Consider the following 27,403-nt stretch of genomic DNA (forward strand, 5'->3'; position numbering starts at 1 on the left):
GCCTATTCCACTGATCTGAGGGTCTGTCTTTATTCCAATATCATGCTGTTTTGATAATTATTGCTTTTTAGTACAGTTTAAAGTTGGGTAAAGTAATGCTTCCCATTTTCCTTTTCCCTAGGAGTGCTTTAGCTATTCCAGGGTGTTTATTGTTCCAGATGAACTTCATAAGTGTTTGATCCACTTCTTTCAAGAATCTCATGGGTATTTTTAAGGGGACCACATTAAATCTGTATAATGCTTTGGGGAGTATTGTTATTTAATGATGTTAATCCTGCCAATCCATGAGCAGGGTATGTGTTTCCATTTCCGTGTGTCCTCTCTTATTTCTTGGAGCAGGGCTTTATAGTTTTCTTTGTATAGGTCCTTCATGTCTTTGGTCAAGTTGACTCCAAGATATTTGACTTTGTGTGGCACTAATGTGAATGGGATTGCCTTCTTGACTTCCTTCTCTTCCCTATCATTATTGCTGTATAAAAAGGCCATTGATTTCTATGTGTTCGTTTTGTAGCCTGCCACCTTGCTATATGAGTCTATTGTTTCTAGAAGCATTTTGGTAGAGTCTTTAGGGTTTTCTAAGTAGAGTATCATGTCATCTGCAAACAAAGAGAGCTTGACTTCTTCCTTTCCTATTTGGATTCTCTTGATATCTTTTTCTTGCCTGATTTCTATAGCAAGAACTTCCAATACTATGTTGAAAAGGAGTGGTGAGAGCGGACAGCCTTGTCTTGTACCAGAATTTAGAGGAAAGGCTTTTAGTTTTTCACATCTAATTTCAGAGCTTTGTGTTCAGCAAAGGTAGCCTGCAATATTTATATCCTTTTGATTTTATGGAGGTATGTTTTATGTGTCAGCATGTAGTCTATCCTGGAGAATGACCCATGTACATTGGAGAAGAATGTGTATTCAGGTTTTTTGGGATGGAGTGTCCTATATATATCTACTAGTCCTCTTTCTTCCATTAGTCTTTTCAGGGCTAGTATGTTTTTTTTGGTTTTAGTCTGGTTGACCTATCAGGTGTTGATAGGGCTGTGTTTAGGTTTACCACAATTATTGTGTTATTATTGATTTCTTCTTTCAGATTTGTCAGTAATTGTATTAGATAATTTGCTGGTCTCTCATTAGGTGCATATATTTTTAATAGTCTGATTTCTTCCTGTTGCACATATCCCTTGATTAGTACATAGTGTCCATCTTTGTCCCTTACCACTTTTCTGAATATAAAGTTGGTGTCATCAGATCATTAATATGGCCACCCCAGCTTTTTTGAGAGTGTTCTTTGCTTGGATGATTTTCCTTCAGCCTTTGATTTTGAGTCTATGTTTGTTCTGACTATTCAGATGTGTTTCTTGTAGGCAACAGAAGGTTGGATTCATCTTTTTGACCCATTTTGGCTCTCTATGTCTTTTAATTGGTGAATTTAGTCCATTGACATTGAAAGAGATGATTGTCATAATAGTTAATGTAATCTTTCTAGATAAGTTTGCTGTGTTTGTTGGTCTCTCTTGTCTTTGAGTAGACCTGTCAGTTTTTCCTTTAATGCTGGTTTATCATCTGTGAAGTTTCTGGGCTATTGTTTATCCATGAAGCTTTGTATTCTTCCTTCAAACCTGAAGGTGAGTCGGGCTGGGTGCAGTATTCTCAGTGAGGCATTCATTTCATTCAGTCTTGTCACAATATATCACCACTGTCTTCTGGCCTGGAGAGTTTCTTGTGACATGTCTGCTGTAAGTCTTAGGGAAGCTCCTTTGAATGTAATTTCTCTTTTTGATCTTGCTGCTTTCAGTATTCTATCTCTATCTGTGGGATTTGTCATTGTAACGAGGATATGTCTTGGGGTGTTTTTCTTTGGGTCTCTTTTAACTGGTACTCTTCGGGCATGCAGGATTTGATTGCATGTAGTCTTTAAGTCTGGGAGTATCTCTTTGATGATGTCTTTGCAGTTAATTCTTCCCAGAGATCTCCTACCTGAGTCTCTGGGACTCCAATGATTCTTATGTTGTTTCTGCTGAGTTTATCAAAGAGTTCTATTTTCATCTGTTCGCATTCCTTGAGTACTTTTCCATTGCCTTTTCATTTGTCTTAAGGTTCTTTTCCAATTTCTTCTGTTGTGTTTAGTTTTTCTGCATCACATCTTCCAGTACTCCGATTCTCTCCTAAGCTGCTTTTACCCTGCTGGCGAGGCCATCCATTGAGGTTTTCAGTTGAGCTACCATGTTTTTCAGATCTGTTATTTCAGTTTGGAGTTTTCTGATTTCTGTCTTTGTATTCTGTTCAGATCGATCTATGCTTTCTTTGAGTTCTACAAACATCTTCCATATTGCTATTTTAAGATCCTTTTCCGAGAGGTTAATTAGGTGGTTTGAATTTATTAGGTCATCCAAGCTTTCATCTTCATTCTCTGTGCATGGTGTTTGCCTGCGAGGTTTCCCCATTGTCACACTTGTAGTGTGGTTTTTCCTGCGTGTTGTGGTGGGGTTCATTGGTTAGAAAGAATGTGCGGCTGTGAAGTGAAGCTCTCTTCTGCTGCCTCTAGTTGACAGTTTTTTGGGGGTGTGCTCCCTAGGCCTCTGAGGAGACCTTCAGGTATTCAGAACCACAGACAGGCCCAGGAGAATTTTCCCTTGAAGTCCTCAGAGTAACAAAGGCACAGCAACGTGGAGCCTCCGCAGGCCAGAGAGCTCAGCTTATTGGACGGTGACCCCCACAGCCAGAGTTTACTCACTGGGCAGCTTCAAAATGCAGTTTTTTGGGGGGTGGGCTCCCTAGGCCTCTAAGGAGACCTTCAGGTATTCAGAAACACAGACAAGCACAGGCTGTTCAAGTGCATCTTGGTTGTTTCCAGAGTCTGGCTATTTTAAATAGTGCTGCAATGAATATAGTTGTGAAGAAGGAATTTTTGAATTGTATTTTTTTGTTCCAGGGTATATCTCTAAGAGTTTTATAGTTAGATCATATGGGAGCTCAATTTCTAGTTTTTTTGAGGAATGTCCATATATTTTTCCATAAATACTGGTCTAGACAGCATTCCAACTAGCAATGAATGACAGTTCCTTTCTCTCCACATCCCTTCCAGCACTGTTTCTCCTTGTTCTTTGTGATATGTACCAGTTTCTGTGATGTGATATGTAACAGTCTCTGTGATGTGAGATGGCATTTCATTGTTGTTTTGATTTGCATCTCCCTGATGATTAGTGATGTAGAGCATTTTTTTTCATGTGCCTTTTGGCCATTTGTTTTTCTTCTTTGACAAAATGTCTGTTCATTTCTTTTCCCCTTTTGATGGGTTTAGATGTTTTTTTATTGTTAAGTTCTGTCAGTACCTCGAATATTTACAATATTAGCCCCTTATCTTTTGGGTAATGAATCAATAGTTTCTCCCATTCCGTGGGTTGCTTTTATATCCTAGGCACAGTAAGGGAATTCTCTTGGTCTAAGAGATACAGATAAAAGATAGAGCGTTTCTCCACCCTCTTAATTTGGTTCTGCTTGGTATAAAAGTCTAAAAGAAAAAGTCTTGCTTGGGATAAAAGCTCAGGTCAGTACCAGGGCACAGAAATTGTATAGCCTGTCAGTCTTACCCACTTATGTACCAGTAATAAATATAATATGGCATCATTTCCTTTTGCATAGGCACTCTAAAAGAGGGGAAATATTATGCACAGAAACTAGCTCTTATCTACTAGGGATATGAACACATACATTTTATAATACAGGAGACGCTCTCACCTTGAACATGGGTCATGTGGACCCAACTTAACTCCATGTGATTGACAGCAACTGTCCAACCCCGTGTCCCAGATTCCAGATGTAGAACCGACACAGTTCCCTGCAAAAGCACCAAGAATCCATTATATTTACATACTACAGTTCTATTATCCAGTCATCAATTGATGAATACTATGTTTATTGTTTCCATATATTGGCCACTCTAGATAATTTTGCAATGAAAACAGGGACATCAGTGTAGTTTCAAAATAATATTTTGAAGCCTTTGAGGTAGACACCAACCAAGACATGAAATTGCTAATTTCACAGAGAATCTCAGTTCATAGTTTTCTGAGACATGTCCTTATTGTTTTCCAAAGAAACTGAATCCGTCAGTATTCGCACCAACAGTAGATGAGGGTTGCTTTCTTCCAGTTTCCATATCAGCACTGTTTATTTGTTTTATAATGTATTCTGTTCTTAGTCTGAGACATCTCTTTATTGTTTTGATTGACCTTTTTCTGATGCTACATGATGCAGAGCATTTTTTTCATATATCTAAAGACCATTTGTATGCATGTATTTTGCAGGAAGTTAATATCTTCAGTTAATATATTCTCCCTATTTTTTGATGGTGTTGTTCAGTTTTTGTTGTTTTTGTTAAGTTCTGATATGCTCTATTAACCTCTTTTTAGTTGAGTCAATGGCAAATATATCTCCCAGTCAGTGAGTGACTATACTTGTCATTTATTTTGTAGTGCAGAAGCTTCTTAATTTGAAGTAGTTCCAAATGTTTATTTTTACTTCTTTTTGTTTGACCAATGGCATTGACGAATTGAAAAATCTCTAGTTTCATGTCAGACGAGTTCTGTTTATCTCAATTTAATTATGAATTTGAGTTTAGTATGAAGGTCTTTAATGTATTTTGAACTAACTTTTGTATGAAGTATGAAATATTGATATGTTATTTTTTGCATGTTGCTGACTAGTTTTCTCAACACTCTTTGTTGAAAAAGCTTTCCTTGCTCTGCTTCATACTTCTAGCTTCTTTTCAAAGATTATCTGACCATAAATATACCTGAGAATCTGTCTTATGTCTCTCAATTCTATTTTATTGGACTGACAGTCTGTCTTTATTCTATTACCATACCGTGTTGCTTGCTATAAATTTATAGTAAAATTTTAAGTTGAATAAAGAAAATCCTTGAATTTTCTCATATGAATATTCATACCATCACTTAATAAAGATGCAATTAGTCGTGCTGAATTAGGTCCACAATCCTATTTACAAATAAGCTCCGTTCTGAAATATGTGAATTACGATTATTATTTGGGGTATTTGAGTCACTCCATCTTAATCACCAAGTTTATAGAAATATCAACCAACATGTTTTCAAATGCAGTAAACAACTTTTTTTTTCAGGTTTGTCAGTCAAATTATTACTTTAAATAATCCTTCACATGAAACCCTCGTCATAAGTGGACAAAGCACCAACCCTATTAATTTTGTCTTGGATATGTCCAAAGGGCCAGTAAGTATATTAAGAAAGCAAAGTAAGCTACCATGACAAAAGAGTGTTTTCTAGTTGTGATTTTTGAAGACAATAGTGGAATATCATTTGAATTATTAAAAAGGCTTCAACTTTCTAAAATTTAAAAACAGAACACATATCCTCAAATTTAATGTATCAAAAACAATACAATCATGTAAGTTTTTAATGTATATCTGAGTCATATACACATTACTGAACTCTATTTTACCTGTGCTATTTCTGTAACCTTTTTAACAATCCATTTATGCAATCAAACCAGTAACAAAATGTTGATGCAAAAGTCAATCTGTGCATTCAGATCCCAAGGACGTCCTTTTCTAGTCTTTCATGATTTACTTCCCACCACTCCATTATCCATTTCTCTTTATCTGCCTCATTTTTTTCAATCTTTGGTTCCTTGCCATGACTAGAGCTAGTCAGTGGTTCTCAATCACTTTTCCCCTCTTCAAATAGCTAAACCAGTTTGAAGATTTAACATCACTAGTTTCCCAAAGCATACAATACACAATATGTACTCTCAAATATGTACTCTTTTCAATCCATTCATAATTTAATACTTATTAATTAATAATTAATATTTGATATATGTATCAAGTATCATTGAATATGCAATTATCTTTATTTGGAATCAGCTCAAGAAAATTTATGTGGTGACATACTGTTATAGGGTGAGATTACCATATAGAGAATACATGACGATAATGATAATAAAATTAAAGATTATATGTCTATGTACACTTATAGACATGACTTAATTCTTGATATTTCACTATATTTGCATTTAATAATTATTTTAAAGTAGTTATGGTTTATTTTAAGAATAAATTAATTACCAAGGCAAAACTATATAAATTAACTTTTTTCTTTATATGCTACAAAAATTCAAAGATTAAAGTTGAATAATTTGAAACCTGAACTTATACTTTTCAAGTATGGTTGTTATATTAGTAAATTGTCATATCTCTTAAAATTCTTTTGTTTGTTTTGGTTTTTTGAGCCACAAATGGCAATGCTCAGGACTAGTCCTAGCTCTACTTCAGGGTCATTTCTTGCTATGCTCAGGAACCATGTGGTGTGCCACATATTAAGCCCAAGGTGTCTGGCCCTGTGCAAGCAAAAACCTGCCTCTCTATTACTATTGCTCTGACCCCGTTTATCTCTTGCATTTCCTTCTGTGAAATTTAAAATTAAATTATAGGTACTATGCTACTTACAGTAATACATATTTCTTTGAACATAATAATTGCCTATATCATCTAGTATCCTTTATAGAATATAGTTTACTCAGAAGTCCCAGGATTATCTTCTTTTTTAACTAGAACATCTGTAATCTCACACATTTGAGCTGATTGCCAGAATACGCATGCTTGGAATGAAATATTTTGCATTTCACAAAGGTCCTTTTTGTGATATATGCATTAATGAAACTGAACCTGTAACCAATTCTATCCAGTGGTATTTATCTTCTTTTCCTCAAAACCATGGGTAGGGAAGGTGAATTAAATAAGGGGTTTTGTTCAGGGACTATTTGGGAATATATTCTCCCTGAAGTTTCACTACATACCTCTGACATTTATTTATAGAAGATTTTAATCAAGAAAGGAAAAAATGTTTAAACCATATGGTTAGGAATTGATGAAGTACAAATAAATTCAAGGCAATATACCATTAGATGCATTTTCCAATGAAATGCACAACTATATAGTATGTGTACATATTCCATATCAGAGAATTTTGTTCTTTTTAATAATTGACACTTTATGCAATGCAGGTTTTCCTATTTACTGTTTAGCCAGATTTATTATTGAAATAAATTTACATCCTGTCAATAAGAATGCATGAATTCGGTTAAGGTACCAGTGGGGGAAAGTCAGCCTTATTTTTTTAAATAGTGTTTAATATAGGGGTCAGGTTTATAGGCTTCATCTCATGATTTGTTTGCTGGAGCCCCAGGTTTAGTTCTCTACCTCCATCACCACATGGTTCCCCAAGCACCACCAGAAGCAACACTGATCCAGAAGTAGGCCCCAGTACAGTCTGATCTAATTCAGCAGCCCTATACCCCTAAATACAAGTTTGCTATAGGGGATAGGAATGTGCCTCAGCAGTAGACCACATCTCCTGTATGTGAGTCCTACTATGATTCTTATGACCACAAAATTAAATAATTTGGGGAGAGAAGGCCATCCAAGCTGTGCTCAGGAGACCCCAGGGAAAGCCTTCTACTGTCTCTGCCAACCAGGCCATCAGTTCAATGGCAGGAATGAAGGATTCCATGCTGCCCTTTGGTTATGGGAATTATCCAGACTACCTCCAGAAGAACTCAGTGGTTTCTCAGGCCACATCCTGTGGTGCATATTGAACCAGGTGACCTTAGGGAATTGAACCAGGATTGAACAGATTGCACACACTATATATGATTAAATGTGAGTGCTTATTGTACGATGAAAGAACATGTCTACAATTGATTTCGCTTAGAATCAGTTCATTTATTTTGACATCACTAAGGTTTTAAGTGAGGTTCTCACTACTGGTTTGACATGTATCTTGCTTGATATGATCTATAAACTATAGGTTCTTGAATAAAATACCTGTTCCTATGTTTGAGGGTCCTTTAGAATTAGTGAAATCACATGATTATTGCTCATGAAAAGAAGATGACTTCAGGATGAGTAAACATACTACAGGCCAATTTACCAATATTTTTCAAGCAAGCATATTGAGAATGGATAATGTGTACAGGCAGCACATGAGTTACACACATATCAAACCAGCTCATATATAGCATGGAATAATGATGAACTAGAACGGAAGTCCTGACTTTTGTTTTCTTCTTCTTTAAAATCTTCCTAGCTGATTATAGATCCATTTTCTACTGGAAAGATATCTTTTAAGTTCTGTCCTTCTTCTCTTGGAAGAAATAATCAAAGAGGTTCTCTGATCTTCAGTTGTTCTCAGGTATGATAGAACTTTCATGCATCAAGTTAATTAGATATCAAATCAATAAATAAGGCTAATAAGCAAAATATGTTTATTGAAAATTTTAGTAAGATTTTGAAAATATGTTACATATATGTATACACAAGCATCTGAGGTTAACATTTTTAAATCCTTAGATCTCTTGATATCTAGATTACCTAGATTTAAGGCATAGTTGTTTTAAGTTTTGTTACTAAAGTTTTTATAAATACAAATATAGAACTATAGAAATGTCATATTGCAAATATATTCTTTCTGTTGTTTTTGGGCCACACCCGGTGGCACTCAGGGGTTACTCCTGGCTCTGCACTCAGAAATTACACCTGGCCTTCTTGGGGACTATACAGGATGCAGAGGATCAAACCTGAATCAGCCACTGCAAGGCAAATGCCCTCCCCTCTGTGCTATCAATTTGGTCCCATGCAAATAGAATCTTTTTCAATTTTCTCTATATTATTTTCCTGAATAATAATGATCTTAAATATTAGTTTGTAATTTTAAGCATCTATAAACTTGCCATATGACACTAAGAATTTCCTCAGTATGTTTTTTACCATAGTCCTTTGATGGATATATTATCAACCCCACTTTATAAACCAGGAAACTGAAACATGTATATTAAGCACAGGCAGCTTGTAAGATGACCCCAGTATATTGGGCTCAAACTAACCTTCATGGCTATTTTTATATCTCCCTCCAGATTGTCAAAACATTTTAAGTCCTTTACTGACCCTGGGAATTTTTCAGAACTTTTATGTTCCCTATTGTTTTTGCTTTTTTAAGACTTGAGGAGGAGCACTGGTAAATGTGCACATGTAATTTTTATTCCAGGGGACATAAAGGAGCTTCTGAATCCCTGCCATCTCAAAGGCATTAGAATTAAATAAAATATAGGTGTCCCTGTGTTAGTACAAAGCAATTTAGGTTCTTGGATCAAGTAAATTAAATACCTAGTAAATAAATAAAGTGAATAAACAAAATATATTTATTGTAAATTATTCAGTAATATGTTGAAAATGTCTTAAGTACACAAAAGTATTTGAAGATAAATAACATTTTTAAATCCTTAGATTGTTTGAGATATACATCTAGATTTAAGGCATAGCGATTTTATTATGCATGCCAAATTTCTGGCATGACTTAGGAGTGCTCTTTCCCATTTAAAAACAGTATAATTTTTCCCCTGATTCAATGTCACGATGTACCTAAAATATTAATGTGAAAGATATGTAATCCACTTTGGTCAAAATAAAAATTATCATCATAAAAATATTTTTACACACACACAAAAACAGTATAATTTTCCTACATAAATACAAAGTTTTGGGGCTGGAATGGTGGTGGCGCAGGGCTTAAGGTGTCTGCCTCGTGCATGCTAGCCTAGGATGGACCACGGCTCGATTCCACAGCATCTGATATGGTCCCTCAAGCCAGGAGTAACTTCTGAGTGCATAGCCAGGAGTAACCCCTGAGCGTCACTGGTTGTGCCCCACCCCCCCAAAAAGGAAAGAAATACAAAGTATAAGGCTTTTGAATTCCCTTACTGACATATATGACCCTGATAGTCTCCTTGGTTTGAAAAATATTTTTAAATTAATATCTTTATAAGGCCTGGAGAGATAGCATGGAGGTAAGGTATTTGCCTTGCATGCAAAAGGACAGTAGTTTCAATCCCGGCATTCCATATGGTCCCCCGAGCCTGCCAGGAGCGATTTCTGAGTGTGTAGCCAGGGGTGGTAACCCCTGAGCGCTGCTGGGTGTGACCCAAAAACAAACATACAAAAACATGTCTTTATTTAAGCACCGTGATTATAAACATGTATGTTGTTGGGTTTCAGCTATAAAATAAAAAACACCTCCCTTCACCAGTACAATATTCCCACCATAAATGCCCCATCTCCCTATTCTGAAAAATATTAAGAAAGCAAAATAATTTTTAAGGCAGAAGAACTTAAAGTTATTGTAATTCCTATTTACTCTTAAAAATCATTTTAACAAGGCTTGTAGAGGGTGTGGGTGAGATTGTTCCCTCTCAGCAGTGCCCAGGCTTATTCCTGTGTTTGCATTCAGGCATCACTCCTAGCAGGCTTAGGCCTCATGTATGGTGACAGGGATCAAACTTAGAGTCACCTATATGGAAAGCTATTGCCTTGCTCACTATACTATTTCTCATATCCCAACAAGACCAAATTTTGAAACATTGCTTTATAGCAGGGTAATTCCCTCCACCTTAACTAATGGGAATAATTTAGTTGCTTACATTTCCACTGGAATTATTTCTATTCAAAGATTTAACAGCCAGTGCTTACTTTTCTTTATTCTGAGCATCTCCTTTTAGGTTTAGCAAAGCTCTAACGATTCATCTGTAGTAAAACTTCAATCAATAATTCATTCTTTCAGCTATCTAGACTTGTTCATTGTACTGTAGTAACCCTGTGATTGCTCTTGTACTTTCTTTTCTTATTGACCCTTTTATTTCCTTTTAATCCATGGATTATTTTTGGTGTTGCTTTTATTTAATTCAGTGAACATTCCTTGCTACCAAACTCATTTAATCCTATTTTAATGAACTTTGAAATAGTCTGTAGCATATATAGTTATCTGAAGAGGATTGTTTTATTTTCCTTATTAAATTAATTTCACCATGGTTTATAAGGTTGTCCATTATACAGTTGTTTTTTTACACAGTTACAAACTTGTTCATGATTGAGTTTGAGTTGTACAATGTACAACATACACCCCTCACCAGTGCATATTTCCTGCCTCCACACTCTGTAGTTTCCCTCCAGCCATCTCCCCTGCCTGCCTCTGGGCCAGACATTTGTCTTCTCTCTCAAAAGAGGATTTTTTAAAATAAAATTTTAGGATTGGCTTTTCTTGGCTTGAGTCTACAATTGCTTTTGCCTATTAGGGAAAAACACAAGATTCCTCTCCCTTTATTGATTTTACTAATCAATATATCTGAACTGACATTAAAATATAGTAAGTGATTAATCTAAAGTCTAGTAAAAGTTTTAGGATAAGTTTTAATTATTTCTAAGTGTGATTTCTAAGCTTAAGGAAATTATGTATTTTTCATTTTATTTGTTTCTGATTTGGATACACCTGCATTATAAAAATAAAAATTTAGGGTTGATTCACTTTCACAGATTTTTGGATTCTGGGATTAATTTGGTTAGCTTATCATAAATATGACTATCAAGAACTTATGTTATGCTCCCACAGTCTAAAGTCTGTGTTGCCACATAACAATAAAAATAATAATAATTAGCAAATTTGGTAATTGACACTTGAGTTTACTTTTTATAGTTGTGCTCATTCCCAGTGGTTTAAAATCACTTCATTTATGTCACCCAACATTTATTTAGAAAGTAAACACTCTACATAAACATAAGTTAATACAGGGAGTGTTAATAAAGGTAAGTAAATACAATAAATAAGAAAGTAAATACAGTAAATACTCTACGTAACAGTTGTATTTTTTTTTTGCTTCAGTGTAAGAGGGATAGACATAGAATAATCGTACTCATTTATGAAATATATAAAAATAGTACGGTAATATTTTCTAGAAACAGCAGAGACATGAAGGCCAGGTAAGCCTGTCCAATCAGTCTATGTTAGGAATCTTACCACAAATAACGAGGCGGGGCAAAGAAGGGGACCACTATGACAATGATAATTCGAAATAATCACTCTGGAGAAGAACAGGGTACTGAAAGGAGATAAAGTGATATGCATGATACCCCTTCAGTAACAATATTGCAAGCTACAGTGCCTAAAAGGAAGAAAGAGAGAAAGAAAAATGTCTTCCTCAGAGGCAGGCAGGAAGGAAACTGGGGACATTGGTGGTGTGAAAAGTGAACTGGTGAAGGGTATAGTACAGTTTATGACTGAAATTCAATCATGAATAACTTTTGTAACTGAAAAAATGACACTTATGAAAAACCTTGTAACCACGGTGTGTAAATAAATCAGACTTGCCTTCAATCTTCCCTATTCAGAATTGCCATAAGGTTTCCTGTCACTAGCTATTTTACCTAGAAAAAACAATTACAGTTTTCTCTTTTGTCAGAAATTAGGCTTGGAAACCACTTTGAAATTGGAAATATTATAAACATAGATATTGTTTATTGATTTTTAGTTAATGACTTCTTTGTTCATTAGTAACATCAGCAAAAGATTTAATCATTTGAGAAGAGGTCAGATCAAGAGCTCAAGCCTTGCTTCTGACTCTGTGCTTAAGTATTACTCCTGGTGAGGTTCATAGGAACCTTATAGGGTTCATATTATAAGCACATTACCTGTACCATCTCTCTGGTAATACAGAATTGAGTCACAATCTTTTATACTAAAAAAGACCGTGTATTCTAAATGAGTACAAAGGGAACATTTTAAATAGAGTTTTGCAGGCTTCTGAATGAAACCCAGATAAGAATAGCCACTTTAGACCCTTTCAGTATTTTTTGAATAACTCTTCCTAATTGAAATTATACAGCACAGTAGGAATTGCAGAAAATAATATGGCTGTGTATACTTGACTTTAATTTAATCCTCCCATTATCTATCTTTACGTGATAACTAATGGATTTGCACCTGAAATTTCTCAGGATGTTGTGGAAACTTCATACAGTATTTACTAAGCTGTTAGATAAATTGATATGTTTTTAATTTTTTTTAATAATACAGTTTTTATTTTAATCATAGTGACTTACATATCCTTCACAGTAATATTCCAGGTACATATTTACATTGCATCAGGGGAATTCCCACCACTGAATTGTCCTCCTCCCATCTCTGCTCCCATCCTGCCTCCCATATCCTCCACTCTCCCCCCAGGGGCTGCTAGAATGCGTGGTCCCTTCTGTGACTAGTTTATTACTTAGTGGTCTTATAACTGTTTGGTCTTGGTACCTCCATTACTGCCCCCTCTAATTGGAGGCAGGACTAGATAGTTCAAGTTATGTGGTTTTGTTTGAGGAAGAGAAAAGTAATAAAATGGGGTAAAAATCAACTACGCTGACTATGAACAGAGTCATTCTAGAGGCTCCTCCTTGCTTTGAGAGATGAAGGGGAAAAAAGAAGGTGAAACACAACAGTTCAAAACAAGGTATCAAATAAGATATCCAGTGACCACTGCAGTGATAAAGATATGCACCACATAATTGCCATGGTCATGAGATAAAAAACTTGACAAAGCACAAAAAGGAAGAAGAGAAAAGAAGAAAGGAAAAGTAAATATATAAGTAAAAAATGTACATCTACTACAATATCTACCCCAAAACAAAGAAATCAACAAAAAACTTGATAAAAGAAAGAGAGAAAAAAAAGATTGTTTTGTGCTTTTTGCCTCTCCTTTTTTCCCCCCTCCTGCATAGGCACAGTAAATATTGGGGTTATTCGAAATGGGAACCCCGTTGGCCTAACAGATACAGGGTTTCTCCACCCTTGGAATATATTGTCATGGGATTATCTATAGACTCCTTTCAAGTTCATTTATTCTCCCCTTGGTGCTTTTGTGGTGTATGAAAAATTTCTGCTCCTATCTGGATGATACAAACAGACCTCTATATCTAGAGGTCTCAGTCTGTGCACAGGTCAAGGAGTGGAACATATGATGAAGTCTTTCTTTGTGATTTTATAAGTTCTGTTTCCTTGGTGTCATTTTAATCTGTCTTCTGTGGTTGGTGGTCTTGGCCCTTGTGCTGAACCTTGGGTGGAGCCTGGGATATCGTCTTTCGTTATGTTTCCAGAAGACCCATTAAGTTGCAATTGCCTCAGTCAGGTCTCTGGAATTACAGGTCATGGTTGTTGTGCAGGTCGTAGAACAAACCCTAGACTGGGGCTTTCTTGTTGATCCCAGAATACATACTGGCCGGTCATGGTTCTATCAGTCAATCATCTGTAGATCACGTTCTTGGGTTTTGCACAGCCCACAGTCTTTAAAGAATGATGTCTGAATTTGGATGGGTATTGCATTAAATCTATATAGGAGTTTGGGTACGATAGTCATTTTGACTATGTTGATTCTTCCTATCCATGAGCATGGGATGTTCTTCCATTCCTTAGATCCTCTTCAATTTCTTTCTGAAGTGTTTTGAAGTTTCCCTGGTATAAGTCCTTCACTTCCCTTGTAAGGTTGATTTCTAGGTACTTAATGTTTTCTGTTACTATTTTAAATGGAGTTGAATTCTTAATCTCTCTCTCCTCTACTTCATTATTTGTGTAGAGAAATGCTACTGTCTTTTGTGTATTCACTTTATATCCAGCCACTTTGCTGTATTGGTTAATTATTTCTAGAAGTTTTACTGTCGACTCTTTAGGGTTTTCTATGTATATCATCATATCATCTGCAAAAAGGGATAGTTTGAGTTCTTCTTTCCTAATTTGGATTTCTTTGATTCCATTCTCTTGTCGGATTGCTATTGCTAGGACTTATAAGATTATATTGAATAAGAGTGGAGAGAGTGGACAGCCTTGCCTAGTTCCTGACCTTCGTGGAAATGCTTTTAGTTTTTCACCATGAAGGATAATGTTGGCTGTGGGATTTTCATAGATAGCTGTAACTGTTTTGAGGAAGGTTCCTTCTAACCCTATTTTGCTGAGTGTTTTCAACATGAAAGTGTGTTGAATTTTGTCAAACGCCTTCTCTGCATCGATTGATATGATTATGTGGTTTTTGTTTTTCTTGTTCTTGATGTGGTGTATAATGTTGATTGATTTATGTATGTTGAACCAACCTTGCATCCCTGGGATGAAACCCACTTTGTCATGATGTATAATCTTTCTAATATAGTGCTGGATTCGGTTTGCTAAAACTTTGTTGAGAACTTTTGCATCTATGTTCATTAGTGAGATTGGTCTGTAGTTTTCTTTCTTGGTGCTGTCTTTGCAGTCTTTGGGAATGAGTGTGATATTAGCCTCATAAAAGGAGTTGGGAAGGGTTCCTGTCTTTTCAATGGTTTGGAAGAGCCTGTGGAAAAGTGGTAGTAAGTCTTCTAGGAATGTTCCATAGAATTCACCTGTAAAACCATCTGGGCCCGGACTTTTGTTCTTAGGGAGTTTCTTAATTACATCTTCGATTTCCTCTGACATGACTGGCCTGTTTAGGTTTTCTAGATCTTCATTTTCCAGTCTCAGAAGCTGGTATTTTTCCAAGGATCTGTCGGTTTCTATTGGGTTCTCTAGCTTAAGTGAGTATAGTTGTTCATAATATTACCTTATGATATGTTGTATTTCTTGGGGTTTTGTTGTAATCTCTCCCCTTTCATTTGTGATCCTATTAATTTGGATGATTTTCCTCTTTTTTTTTTTAGTAAGTCTTGCCAGTGGTTTGTCTATCTTGTTTATTTTTTCAAAAAAACAACTCCTGGATTCATTGATTTTTTTGTTTTGTTTTCTTTCTTTCTATGTTGTTTATTTCTGCTCTGGTTTTTATTATTTCTTGCCTTCTGGTTGTGGTTGGATTTCTTTGCTGCAGTTGTTCCAGTTTCTTAAGGTGATCCTTTAAATTGTTGATTTTGTTATTTTTCTCTTTTCTGACATAAGCCTGTATTGCTATGAGTTTCCCCCTAATTACTGCTTTCGCTGTGTCCCACAAATTTTGATAAGTTGGCTCTTCATTATCATTTGTCTCAAGGAATCTATTTATTTCTTCCTTGAGTTGCTCTTTGATCCAGTTGTTGTTGAACAGCATGTTGTTTAATCTCCAGGTGTTTTATTTTCTCCATTGCTTCTTCTTACAATCAATTTTGACCTCTGTTCATAGTGATCTGATAGGGTGCTTCTGAGGATCCTTACACTTGTGGTTTTATGTAAGTTACATTTATATCCTATGGCATGGTCTATTCTGGAGAAGGTTCCATGTGGGCTTGAGAAGAATGTATATTCTGCCTTTTGGGGGTGGAGGGCCGTATATAAGTCTACTAGATCTTCTGATTTTTCATTTTGGGCTCTTATTACTTTGCTATCTTTTTGACTGCTGGATCTATCCAGTGGTGATAGTGGAGTATTGAGATCCTCTACTACTATCACATTTTTCTTCATGTGTTTCTCCAGGTTTGTGAGTACTTGCCTCACATATTTTGCTAGGTCTACATTGGGTGCATAAATGTTGACTAGAGTTAGTGCTTCTTCATCTATTGTTCCTCTGATCCAGTATGTAGTGACCCTCCTTATCTCTGATCACTTTCTTGAGGTTGAATGCAATTTGGTATGATATTAAGATGGCCACCCCTGTTCTTTTTTGTTTTCCATTGGCCTGAATTTCCATCCTTATATTCTAAGTCTGTGCCTGTCCTGCATTAGTAGGTGTGTTTCTTGCAACTAGCAGAAGTCCAGTTTATGTTTTCTAATCCAGTTCTCTAGTATATGTCTTTTTATGAGAGAGTTTAGACCATTAACATTTAGGGATATTATTGAGAGAGCGCTGTTGTGTAGGGTTGTTATTGCTACAATCGGGGATTTGGATTGTGTTTCATCTCTGAGTAGGTCATTTAAGATCAGTTTTGTTTGCACAAATATTGCAAGATCATTTTTATTTGAGAATGTTTTTAGTATTCCTTCCCATATGAATGGGAGTTTTTCTGGGTATTGGACCCTAGGTTGGAAATTTCATTCAGTCGTTTAAATATGTCATTCCACTGTCTTCTTGCTTGAATTGTTTCAAATGGGAGATCTGGTTTGATTCTTATGTCCCTTCCTTTGAGGTTTTTTTCCTTGAGGTTTTTTTTCCCTCCCTTATGCCTTTAAAAGTTCATCTTTCTATTTGTTTTTTTGCCATTTGGACTACTATATGTCTTGGTGTTGGCTTATTAGGGTCTATTTTATTAGCAACTCTTTTTACTTCCTGGAATTGCATTGAAGTCTCTTTCCAGAGTGCTGGAAAATTTTCTGCTAATATTTCCCTGACCACTTGTTCTTCCCCTTTCCCTATTTCCTCCCCTTCTGGTATACCTACAATTCTTAGATTATTTCTTTTGTCTTTGTTTATTAAGTACTGGACTTTCTCTTCCAAAGCTTTGCCTTTTATTTCCTTGTTGGCTTCCTCGTCAGTTCTTGATTCCAGTTTATCTTCGAGTTTTTCTATGCACTTTTCCAACTGTGAGATTCTGCTCATATGGCTTTTTACATTGTTTATTATTTCCTTAAATTCCATTTGTATGGAATTTCTCATATTCTTTAGCAGTTCTTCTCTTACTTGGTTGATTTTTTCATCCATGGTTTTCTTGTACTCGCTGGCTAGTGCTTCTTTCATATTATTTACTGTGATTTGCATTTCTTTTCTCATGACAGTTTTTGGGTCTTCATCTCTTGGGTCTGTTAGTTTTGGTGGACTTGGAAACTTGTTTGGGTTTCCTTCCATATCTCCAGATGTTAGGGACTTCCTTGGTTTACCCATATTTTTTTGAAATTGTTGGAGTTGCCTGGTTTGTGGGGCCTTTCAATTAGAGCTCGCTTTTGCCACCTGTCTAGTTTGATATAGGTATTTCTGGCTTGTTTGGTATTTTGCTTCCAATTTTATGGGCTCTGAATAATTTAAGAAATTTGGATGTTGGGTCTGAGCTGGGTAGACCTATATGGTGCAGGCAGGGGAAACCAAACAGGGGGGGGCTCACACCTTCTGCAGGGTCATCGTGGGTGGGCCAATTGATATGTTTTTTTAAAAAAAAAACCTTGAGAATAAATCTGAAATTATATTTTAATGTGAATCTTTTTTCTTCTTTTCATTATAAGAATATTTAATCTGTTTTCAATTAAATCAAAATAAACATTAAACCATGCATGTTAAATATTATTAAGAAAGCTTTTGATACCTGACAAATATTTTGTTTATATCAGTAATTGTTACAAAATTTTATGCAATTAGACTACGTATGTTAAAAATATTTATCTTTAAACAGATTGAAGAATGGACATTTAATGTCTCTGGAGTAGGACTATATCCCACTCCTATATCCACGGAAAAAGCATCTACCTTTCTTGATACTCATAAAACTATCACTATACCATTCCAAAATCCCACACTGGAAGAAGTTATTATTGACATTACACTATCAAGTAAGTGATTTATCTTTCATTTTGAATAATTTTAATGATTTTAACCACTTTATTATAAAGTAAAAAGGAACTTTAGAGGTAGGAAACACATTAAACTTTAGTTTATTTAATATATTTTATGACTTTTGGGGTTACACATGGCAGTGTTCAGGGCATACTATTGCTTCTGTGCATTCTTGGGAAGGCTCAAGAAACCATTTGTGGTACTGGAGATTAAACCCAGGTCAACTGTGTTCAAGGCAATCTCCATAACTATTGTCCTGTCACTCCAACCCCTCAACAACATAATTTCATGAGAGAAATATAAGGTAAAAGAATTGAAGTATCTTATTTGAAATAACAGTTCATAAATTGTGGAACCAGAACCAGAAATTAGGAATTCATATATTAAATTATATATACTAAGTCATGACCTTACAATTTTTTCAGTAAAATCAACAAAAATCTATATATTAATAGGAATGTAGTATTCTTATATGATTCAATTATACAAATATTTATTTCTCAAACATTCATAGAAATTCTTGTGTTCTGATTTTGTTTTCTTTCTACCTTTTCTTCATAAGTATAAAGCACATTGGATGAATTTTTTCTTTTGTTTTTTTTTTGGGCCACATCCCCTAACACTCAGGGGTTACTCCTGGCTATGCACTTAGAAGATGCTCTTGGCTTGAGGGACCATATGGCATGCAGGATAATGGAACCGTGGTCTACCCTAGGCTAAGCACGTGTAAGGCAGATACCTTACTGCTTGTGCCACTACTCCAGCCCCCGGATGAATTTTTTATTTCAGTTGAGTTATTTTTCATGTCACACTGATGACACATGTTTGTTCATATTGTTTGAACAATATTGCCAAGTTTTGAATTAAAGCAAAATTGCATTTGTTTAGAAAAGAAATTTGTGCTAGAGAAGGTTTGAAAAAACATCTCAAGACCATCTTGTATTGTTTATTATTTCTAGATTAGTTGTTTGGGACCTGAAGACTATTTTTTTTTTGGTTTTTGGGTCACACCGGGCTGTGCTCAGGGGTTACTCCTGGCTGTCTACTCAGAAATAGCTCCTGCCAGGCACGGGGAACCATATGGGACACCGGGATTCAAACCAACCACCTTTGGTCTTGGATTGGCTGCTTGCAAAGCAAACGCCGCTGTGCTATCTCTCCGGGCCTAGGACCTGAAGACTATTAACCTCAATGATTTAGATTTTAACTTTGAAAGTTTTGGTTTTTTATCTCATTATAGTGAATTCCACATAGAAATTTAAAACAAATAGTTTTATACTCTTTTGTGGAGTGTTTTACATAAGAAATTAAAATTCTGTTAGTTAATTTTGTTATTTGGATCTTCTATGTCTTTATAAATTTTCTGACTAGTGTTTCTATCAATTTCTGACAAAGAATAGTGAAAGCCACAACAAAATGATGTTCTTATTTTCTTTTCTTTTAGCTCTATCATTTATTTATTATTTTTTTGGTTTGGGGTCACACTCGGCAGTGTCCAGGAGTTACTCCTGGCTGTATGCTCAGAAAATGCTCCTGGCAGGTTCGGGAGACCATCTGGGATGCCTGGATTTGAATCACTGCCCTCCTACATGCAAGGCAAATGCCCTACCTCCATGCTATCTCTCTGGTCCCAACTCTATCAATTTTTGCTTTAAATCTATAGAGGCGCTGTTATCTATTATAGATACTCTTGGATTTGAGGTCTTACTGGTGCATCAATATTTTATCATTATATAATGCCTTTCTTTGTAGTAATTCTCTGAAATTTGCTTTATATGATAGTAATAAAACTATTCCCATTTTCAAAAATACTACATTTGTCTAGTTATCATTTTCTATCCATTTAAATTTCAAAATCTTTACATTTGAGTAAGTTTCTTATTGACAGAAAGTTGTCAGACTACATATTCTTTTGTTTGCTTGATTAACTATAACAACTCTATTCTGGCTACCCTGTCAACCTGCCATCCATCCCAACCATAGAATTGTAGTGCTGGGGATGTAATAATAGCACAGCAGAGAGGGAGCCAGCTTCTCTTGCAGAGGACCCAGGTTCCATCCCTAGCACAGCTATGGCTCCCTGAACTCAGCAAGGAGTGATTAATGAGTGCAGAATCAGGAGTGACTAACTCCTCAGCATCTTCAGGTGTGACCCTAATACAAAACAAAAGAAAAGAATTTTACTTCAGCATGTTTCAGTAGAAGGCAGAGGACCTGCTCCTTCCTTGCTCTCTTTTGTATTTGACCATGCTCCTTAACTGATGTGACTTAGAGGCTTCCTGATTGTTCTGCAAGTCCCAAGAACCCTAATCAGTCTGTCTTCTTTTCACATGTTAATGTCTCTGTGCTTAGCTATTGTGCTGACAATTTTTAGTTGGAAGAAAAAGAGCCTGGGAGTGATGAATGATTTTTATTATTTCTACATAGGCTCAAATTTGGTGACTTAGATCTTTTATATCAATCAATCATGATATTATTGTATCCATTGGGTAATTTGAAATATGTTATTTCTTACTAGAAACAAGATATTTTAGTTTCACCTTGCTCTTGCCTAAAGTTTGACATTTTAGAAGATTTTCTCTATTTTTAAACATTTTTTAATTCTAGTTTTATACTTTACAACAGTTATTGGAGTGATTGTTCATATTTGCAGAGCTATGCCATCATTCCTTCCACCAAGGTTTCCTTTGTAGAGGAGATAGATGTACTGTGCTGAACACTAGATTTGCTTATTGCTACTGAAATGGCCCCTTAAGTGAATATAGCAAAGAAATATAATTCTTTATAATCATTATTTCATATTAATACTTTCCTTTTAGATTATTCTCTAAGTTCTTAATTTTCCCCACTCTCAATTCTCCACTGAGAAACTGGTACTCATCATGATAATTCAGTACTCTTTTGTTCTATGTTAGCCAAATACTCCTTGTATTTTCAAAATGGCTATGATCATGTCTGTATATCTCCTCCCCAACTTCTTTTTTATCCCACCTGAATGATCAGAATTCCCCACACCTGGAATGGGCGGGTACAGGAGTCTGCATGGGGGAAAAGAGGGATTAAAAAGGAGAGTTAGCGGGAGAAGTGTGGCAGAAGCAAGAATCGATAGCGGAATTCAACAGAGAGATTTAGCATCAGCAGTTGAGCATCAGCATAGAAGCAGCAGCAATAGCATCAGCAAAGAAAGCCTGGAAAAGCAGCTGAAAGGAAGACAGAGTCCGAGAGAGCCAGAAGGAGTAGAGAAGTAGCTGCTAGGAAACAGCTTAGCATAGAAGCCATGTGAGGAAATAATGTATATGTTAGGTTAGGACCTTGAAATAAAGCTGGCCGACTTCTGGAACTTCATCTGACTGCTTTGTGACTCTCACACTCATCTGCACTTTCAGACTTGCCAGGCCCTAGGGGCTGCAGGTGCCAGGCCTGGCTGAGAAAGGCCTCACCATCCCCACACCAACTCTAGGACTTTTTAATTTATGTTAAAACAACAATTATGTAACAGCAAAAGAAGGCACAAACAACTATTGAAGAGCACTAAAGCTATCTTTACACACACTTTTTCCTCCTAAACTACACTATATTCTAGAACATATAGTGAACTAAAATCAAAATATACTTTAAATTTTTTATTCTAAGTAATTGTTTCCGTTGTATACAAGCATCTATTCCTTGTTCTTGGGATAAAATTTAAATTTAAGGTTTACTTTTTCTCAAATCTTTACTCACTTTAACTGTGAAATGATAAAACATTATTTTCCAAACCCAAAGCCATATAAAATTGTGCTTAATTAAATCCTATTCTCATATTCTTAATCAACTCTCTAGGTGAAAATCATCATCTGTTAGTGTTCTTATAACATTAGTCTATATGTACAAATATGCACACCTAATTTCATACAAAGTTAGAACACTATAGTTTCTTTTGCATCTGATTAATGTCTCCTAATAGTATGTTGAGTATCCCAATAGGATAATATATAAACATCTTTCTCATAGGTTTCTATGGCTTTTTATTACTCCAGTTTTACTTTGCTGTACCATTTTAATATATAACTACTCTCCAATAGCTGAATCTAAAAATTATTCTTTAAATTAACTGTACAAATTATACCTTAAGGCATATATATCTATAAATAATGTTCAAATATATCTATATATCTGTGTTGATTTTTATGTTTTTTTTTCATGTTTCATGTATAAACGATTTATTTCTATAGGTAGCATTGATATACAAAAGGGTATTTACAAAAAAGGGGTATTTATATAATATGTATATATTTTGTACAGCTATACATCTGCTTGTGTGAATATATTCATATATACACATATAATTTACAGTTTGACACATCTATTTACCTTGTGGGGCTGTAACATTCCTATTTCTAGGGGCAATGTAAAAATCCAGATTAATATAATTAAAATTATCAATGTGTGCTAAGAAAATTTTAATATTTTATGCAGGGTATTTGTTACTAAGCCAGTTACATATGTTTTAGATACTGGATTGATTTTATATTTATTGATTTAAATTATCTACTTTGTATAAATGTAAATCCACATATATGTATATTTAAAATACTATAAGCCATGTTATATTGTGAACTAAACAAACTCAGTATTATCTTCACTCTAGTAGTTTGAACCAAAATTCTAAGAATGTATACATTATTATCTCATATTGTGCATATTATAGAAATTATCTCATGTTTTGAATATTATAAAGAAAATCATTTTAATGTATATATTCTTCAAAACTCTCCTTGAAATCTTACTTCAAAATATTATTTTAACTACATTCATCTAAGACATTTTTTATTAGAAGAGAATCTTATTCCACTTTAGTATGCATTGATTAATTTGTTCTTGAATATGATATTGAAGTATAATGTCTATTTTTTTAGATCGGGATAAGACCAAGAAGTATTTTCTTGACCCTAAATGGAGTAGCTTCTTTTCTCGAAGTTCTGGTTTCAAGTTTAGTAAGTCAATGACTCAGACACAAGGTACAGGAATTTTCACTTCTATTATGCTATAATATTTTAGAAATGATGAATAAGTGTCTTCATAATATTTTATAAAATATGTTATAATATTTTCCTCCAAAGTTGGCACAAATAAATTATAGGAAGACATGGAAAGAATATGTTTTGAGCTTGAGTCTAAAATAATTTTGGAAAATTCAAAGATTCAAAGTAGCTAGTATTTGGGGCTGGAGAGGTGGCACAATCAGTAGGGCATTTGTCTTGCAAGTGCTAACCTAGGACTGACCGTGGTTGATCCCCAGGTATCCCATATGGTCCCCAAAGCCAGGAGCAATTTCTGAGCACATAGCCAGGATTAACCCCTGAGTGTCAACCTGTGTGGTCCAAAACCAAAAAACAACAAACAAACAAAAAAAAAAAACAATAGGCAATTTACCAAATCTATTTTTGCATATAAAATAATTCCATATTCGGAAAGCTAGTGATTTTCTGCAGTCACTGTAGGGTATTATATCTATTTGTACTCTATATTAACTACTCACCTGAATTCCAATGAATAGGAAAAAATTTAAGTCACAATACATACATTTCTTTGTGATTGGGAGAGAATTTTCCAAGCATTATTCAGAGTTCATGTAGCCTGCAAGAGCCTGAAGATGCGGTGCTTTGTGGACCTGGAGTTATTGAAAACTTTGGGACCACAGCTGACTGTGCTTAGACTCTTTTAGGGCCTGACTCAGAAGGTTCTGGAAGGTTTTGTGGTACAGGGATCAAACTGTGGTCGACTTCATGCAGTGTCTACCTGACCTATCTTTTTTGCAGCATGAATTTTTTTTAATGTGTGAATTTTATAAAATGTTTTGAAACTAGAAAACATAGCCATAATACTTAAATTAAGAACTATAAAAATGTGGCCGGAGTGATAGCAGAGCAGTAGAGTATATGCCTTGCATGCAGACTTGTGCACAGACAACCCGGAACTGAACCGGGTTTGATCCGAGGTATCCCATATGGTCTCCTGAGCCTGCCAGGAGATATTTTTGAGCAGAACCAGGAATAACTCCTGAGCACCACTGGGCATGACCCAACCCCATTAAAATTAATAATAATGAAACAAAAAACTATTGGAGATGGAATGATTATATAGCCGATAGAACACTTACCTTGAACACATTGTCCTGAGTTTGATTTCCAGCAACCCATATGGAACCCTGAGCAACACCAAGAGTAATTCCTGATTTTAGATTTAGGAGTAAGCCTTGAGAACAGCTGGATGTGGGTTCCTCCCCCACAAAATAAACTATGAATGATGACATGGATTGGGAGTCCCCTCCCCAACAATTTCTTCCCCATTATACTGCATTTTCAGTCTTCCCTCATTGTCAAATCAGTCGAACTCACATCTATATTTTATTTTGTTCTTTTTCTTTATTTACAGTGAGGAAAGAATGCAGGTAAATTGATAACTTGGTGTTTGTGGTTTTTGTGAATCCAGATTGTACTTTTCTGCTATGTAATGAAATTTTATTTTTCTGAGTTAAATTAGGAAAATCCTCATCATTTCATTCAATGACAATGATATTATTGCTATTTATTATTAGAAGACTAAGTATATATAGGAATATTCATTTTATGTATACTGTTATACAAATCTACTTCATGTCTAGTTTTATTGTCACACAGCCAAAACTTTACAAGTTTATGCTTTCCTATTCTATTTCTTTTCCAGTACTTATAAACAATACCTTTGCTTTCATAACCTATTAAATTCTAAAATATAACGCTAATTTTTCTAAGCAAGTGCCAAAATATCTCAATAGACATTTTATTGCAATTCTATTAATTACATATTGCAATATATATTTTAAATATTTTATATTTTAAATAAAATAAATAATAAGCCTATAGACAAATTTGGGTAGATAGAAGTATAACTTCATGACTTTTAGTATTAATCTCTTACTCAATGACATTGTTATGATAGTTCTCAGCATAGTTATTTCTCTAGCTGCACTCACGGCTCTTTTTGTGAGCTTCATATCTTGAGCTGGTCCTTCCAGCCCTAATCTCTGGGAATTATTTCAATGTCTTTAATTTTTATTAAAACCCATAGATGAGTGAGACTATTCTGTGTCTATCTCTCTAACTCTGACTTATTTCAATCAGCATAATAGATTCCAAGTATAGGAGAATTTCATGACTTTGTATCTCCTGAAGGTTGTATAATATTCCATTGTGTATATGTGCCACAGTTTCTTAGTCATTCATCTGTTGAAGGGCATCTTGGTTGTTTCCAGATTCTGGCTATTGTAAACAGTGGTGTAATGAATATAGGTATGACAAAGGGATTTTTATATTGCATTTTTGAGTACTTAGGGCATATCCCTAGAAGTGGTATAGCTGGATCAAATGAGAGCTCAAGTTCCAGTTTTTTGAGAAATCTCCATAGTGTTTTCATAAGGGCTGGACTAGAAGGCATTCCCATCAGCAGTGAATGAGAGTTCCTTTCTCTCACATCCCTGCCAGCACTGATTTTTCATGTACTTTATGATGTGTGCTAGTCTCTGTGGTGTGAGATGGTACCTAATAGTTTTTTTGATTTGCATCTCCCTGATGATTAGTGATGTGGAGCATTTTTATGTCTGTTTTGGCCATTTGTATTTCTTCTTCGAGAAATTGTCTGTTCAATTCTTCTCCCCATTTTTGATGGGATTAGATGTTTCTTGTTTTGTTTTGTATTTAATAATGATACTTTTATTTGTTGAAATTTCAGGAGACTTTTAGTTTCCTAAATTTCATTGTCATTTAACTTTTTAGGAAAAAAATTAGGAAATTGGGAAAAATTGACTTAATTTTTATAAAACCTATCTCCATAAAATCAAGAGGATAGAAATCATAAAGACAATCTTCTCAGGTCACAGTGCACTGAAATTAGAAGAGAACTACAAAGGGACACAAAATATAAACTTTAACACCTGGAAATTAAACAGCTGAACAACCAGTGGATCAGAGGAAAAATCAAAGAGGAAATCAAAACGTTCCTGGAAATAAATGACAAACCAAACCGACCTCAAACCTCCATCTAACACCATGTATAAAGGTCAAATCCTAATGGATTAAAGACCTTGATATCAGGCCTGAAACCATAAGGTATATGGAACAGCATGTGGGTAAAGCAACATATGACATTGAGACTATAGGCATCTTCAAGGAGAAAACAGTACTCTTTAAATAATGGAAGGAGAGATAAGCCAATGGGACTTTATGAAGCTGAGAAGCATCTGCACTTCAAGGAAATAGTGACAAGGATACAAAGGCCACCCACAGAATGGGAGAAACTGTTCACCCAGTACCCATCAGATAAGGGGCCAATATTCAAAATATACAAGGTACTTACAGAACTTAACAATAAAAAACATCTAACTCCATTAAAAAATGGGGAGAAGAAAATGAACAGACTATTTCTCAAAGAAGAAATACAAATGGCCAAATACAATGAAAAAATGCTCCACATCACTGATCATAAGGGAGATGCAAGTCAAAATAGCAATGAAGTACCATCTCACACCACAGAGACTGGCACACATCACAAAGAACAAGAACAGTAAGTGCTGGCGTGGATGTAAAGAGAAAATAACTCCTATTCATTACTAGTGGGAATGTCATCTCATTTAACCTTTATGGAAAACAATATGGAGATTCCTTAAACGACTAGAAATGAGCTCCCATATGATTCAGCTATATAACTCCTAGGAATATACCCTAGGAATACACACTAGTTATATTCCCTAGTAATAAAAACACAAAGCATAAATGCCTTCCTCACACCTATATTCACTATAGTGCTATTTACAATAGCCATACTCTATAAACAACCAAGATGGTCTTCAGTGGATAAATAGCTAAAGAAACTGTGGTATATATACACAATGGAATATTATGCAGGCATTAAGAGAGATGAAGCCACGAAAATTTCCTATACATGGATGTACATGGAATCTATTATGCTGAATGAAATAAGTCAGAGGGAGAGAGATAGACACAGAATAGTCTCACTCATCTATGAGTTTTAAGAAAAACAAAAGACATTATTATAATAGTGCCTGGAGCAACTGATGAGGGCT

General features: G+C 35.1%; 1 protein-coding gene across 1 annotated transcript in view; it reads left to right on the top strand.

Annotated features, from left to right (window-relative positions):
* Positions 1 to 27,403, top strand: part of CFAP47 (cilia and flagella associated protein 47) — a 433,368-nt gene that overhangs the window by 333,657 nt on the left and 72,308 nt on the right. The window contains exons 55-58 of the mRNA XM_049766890.1: positions 5,132 to 5,240; positions 8,115 to 8,219; positions 18,140 to 18,296; positions 23,199 to 23,300. Coding sequence (XP_049622847.1) covers positions 5,132 to 5,240; positions 8,115 to 8,219; positions 18,140 to 18,296; positions 23,199 to 23,300 — 473 coding nt within the window. The remainder of the gene's footprint in view (positions 1 to 5,131; positions 5,241 to 8,114; positions 8,220 to 18,139; positions 18,297 to 23,198; positions 23,301 to 27,403) is intronic.

Source organism: Suncus etruscus, chromosome X, assembly GCF_024139225.1.
Source record: "Suncus etruscus isolate mSunEtr1 chromosome X, mSunEtr1.pri.cur, whole genome shotgun sequence".
Lineage (NCBI taxonomy): Eukaryota > Metazoa > Chordata > Mammalia > Eulipotyphla > Soricidae > Suncus > Suncus etruscus.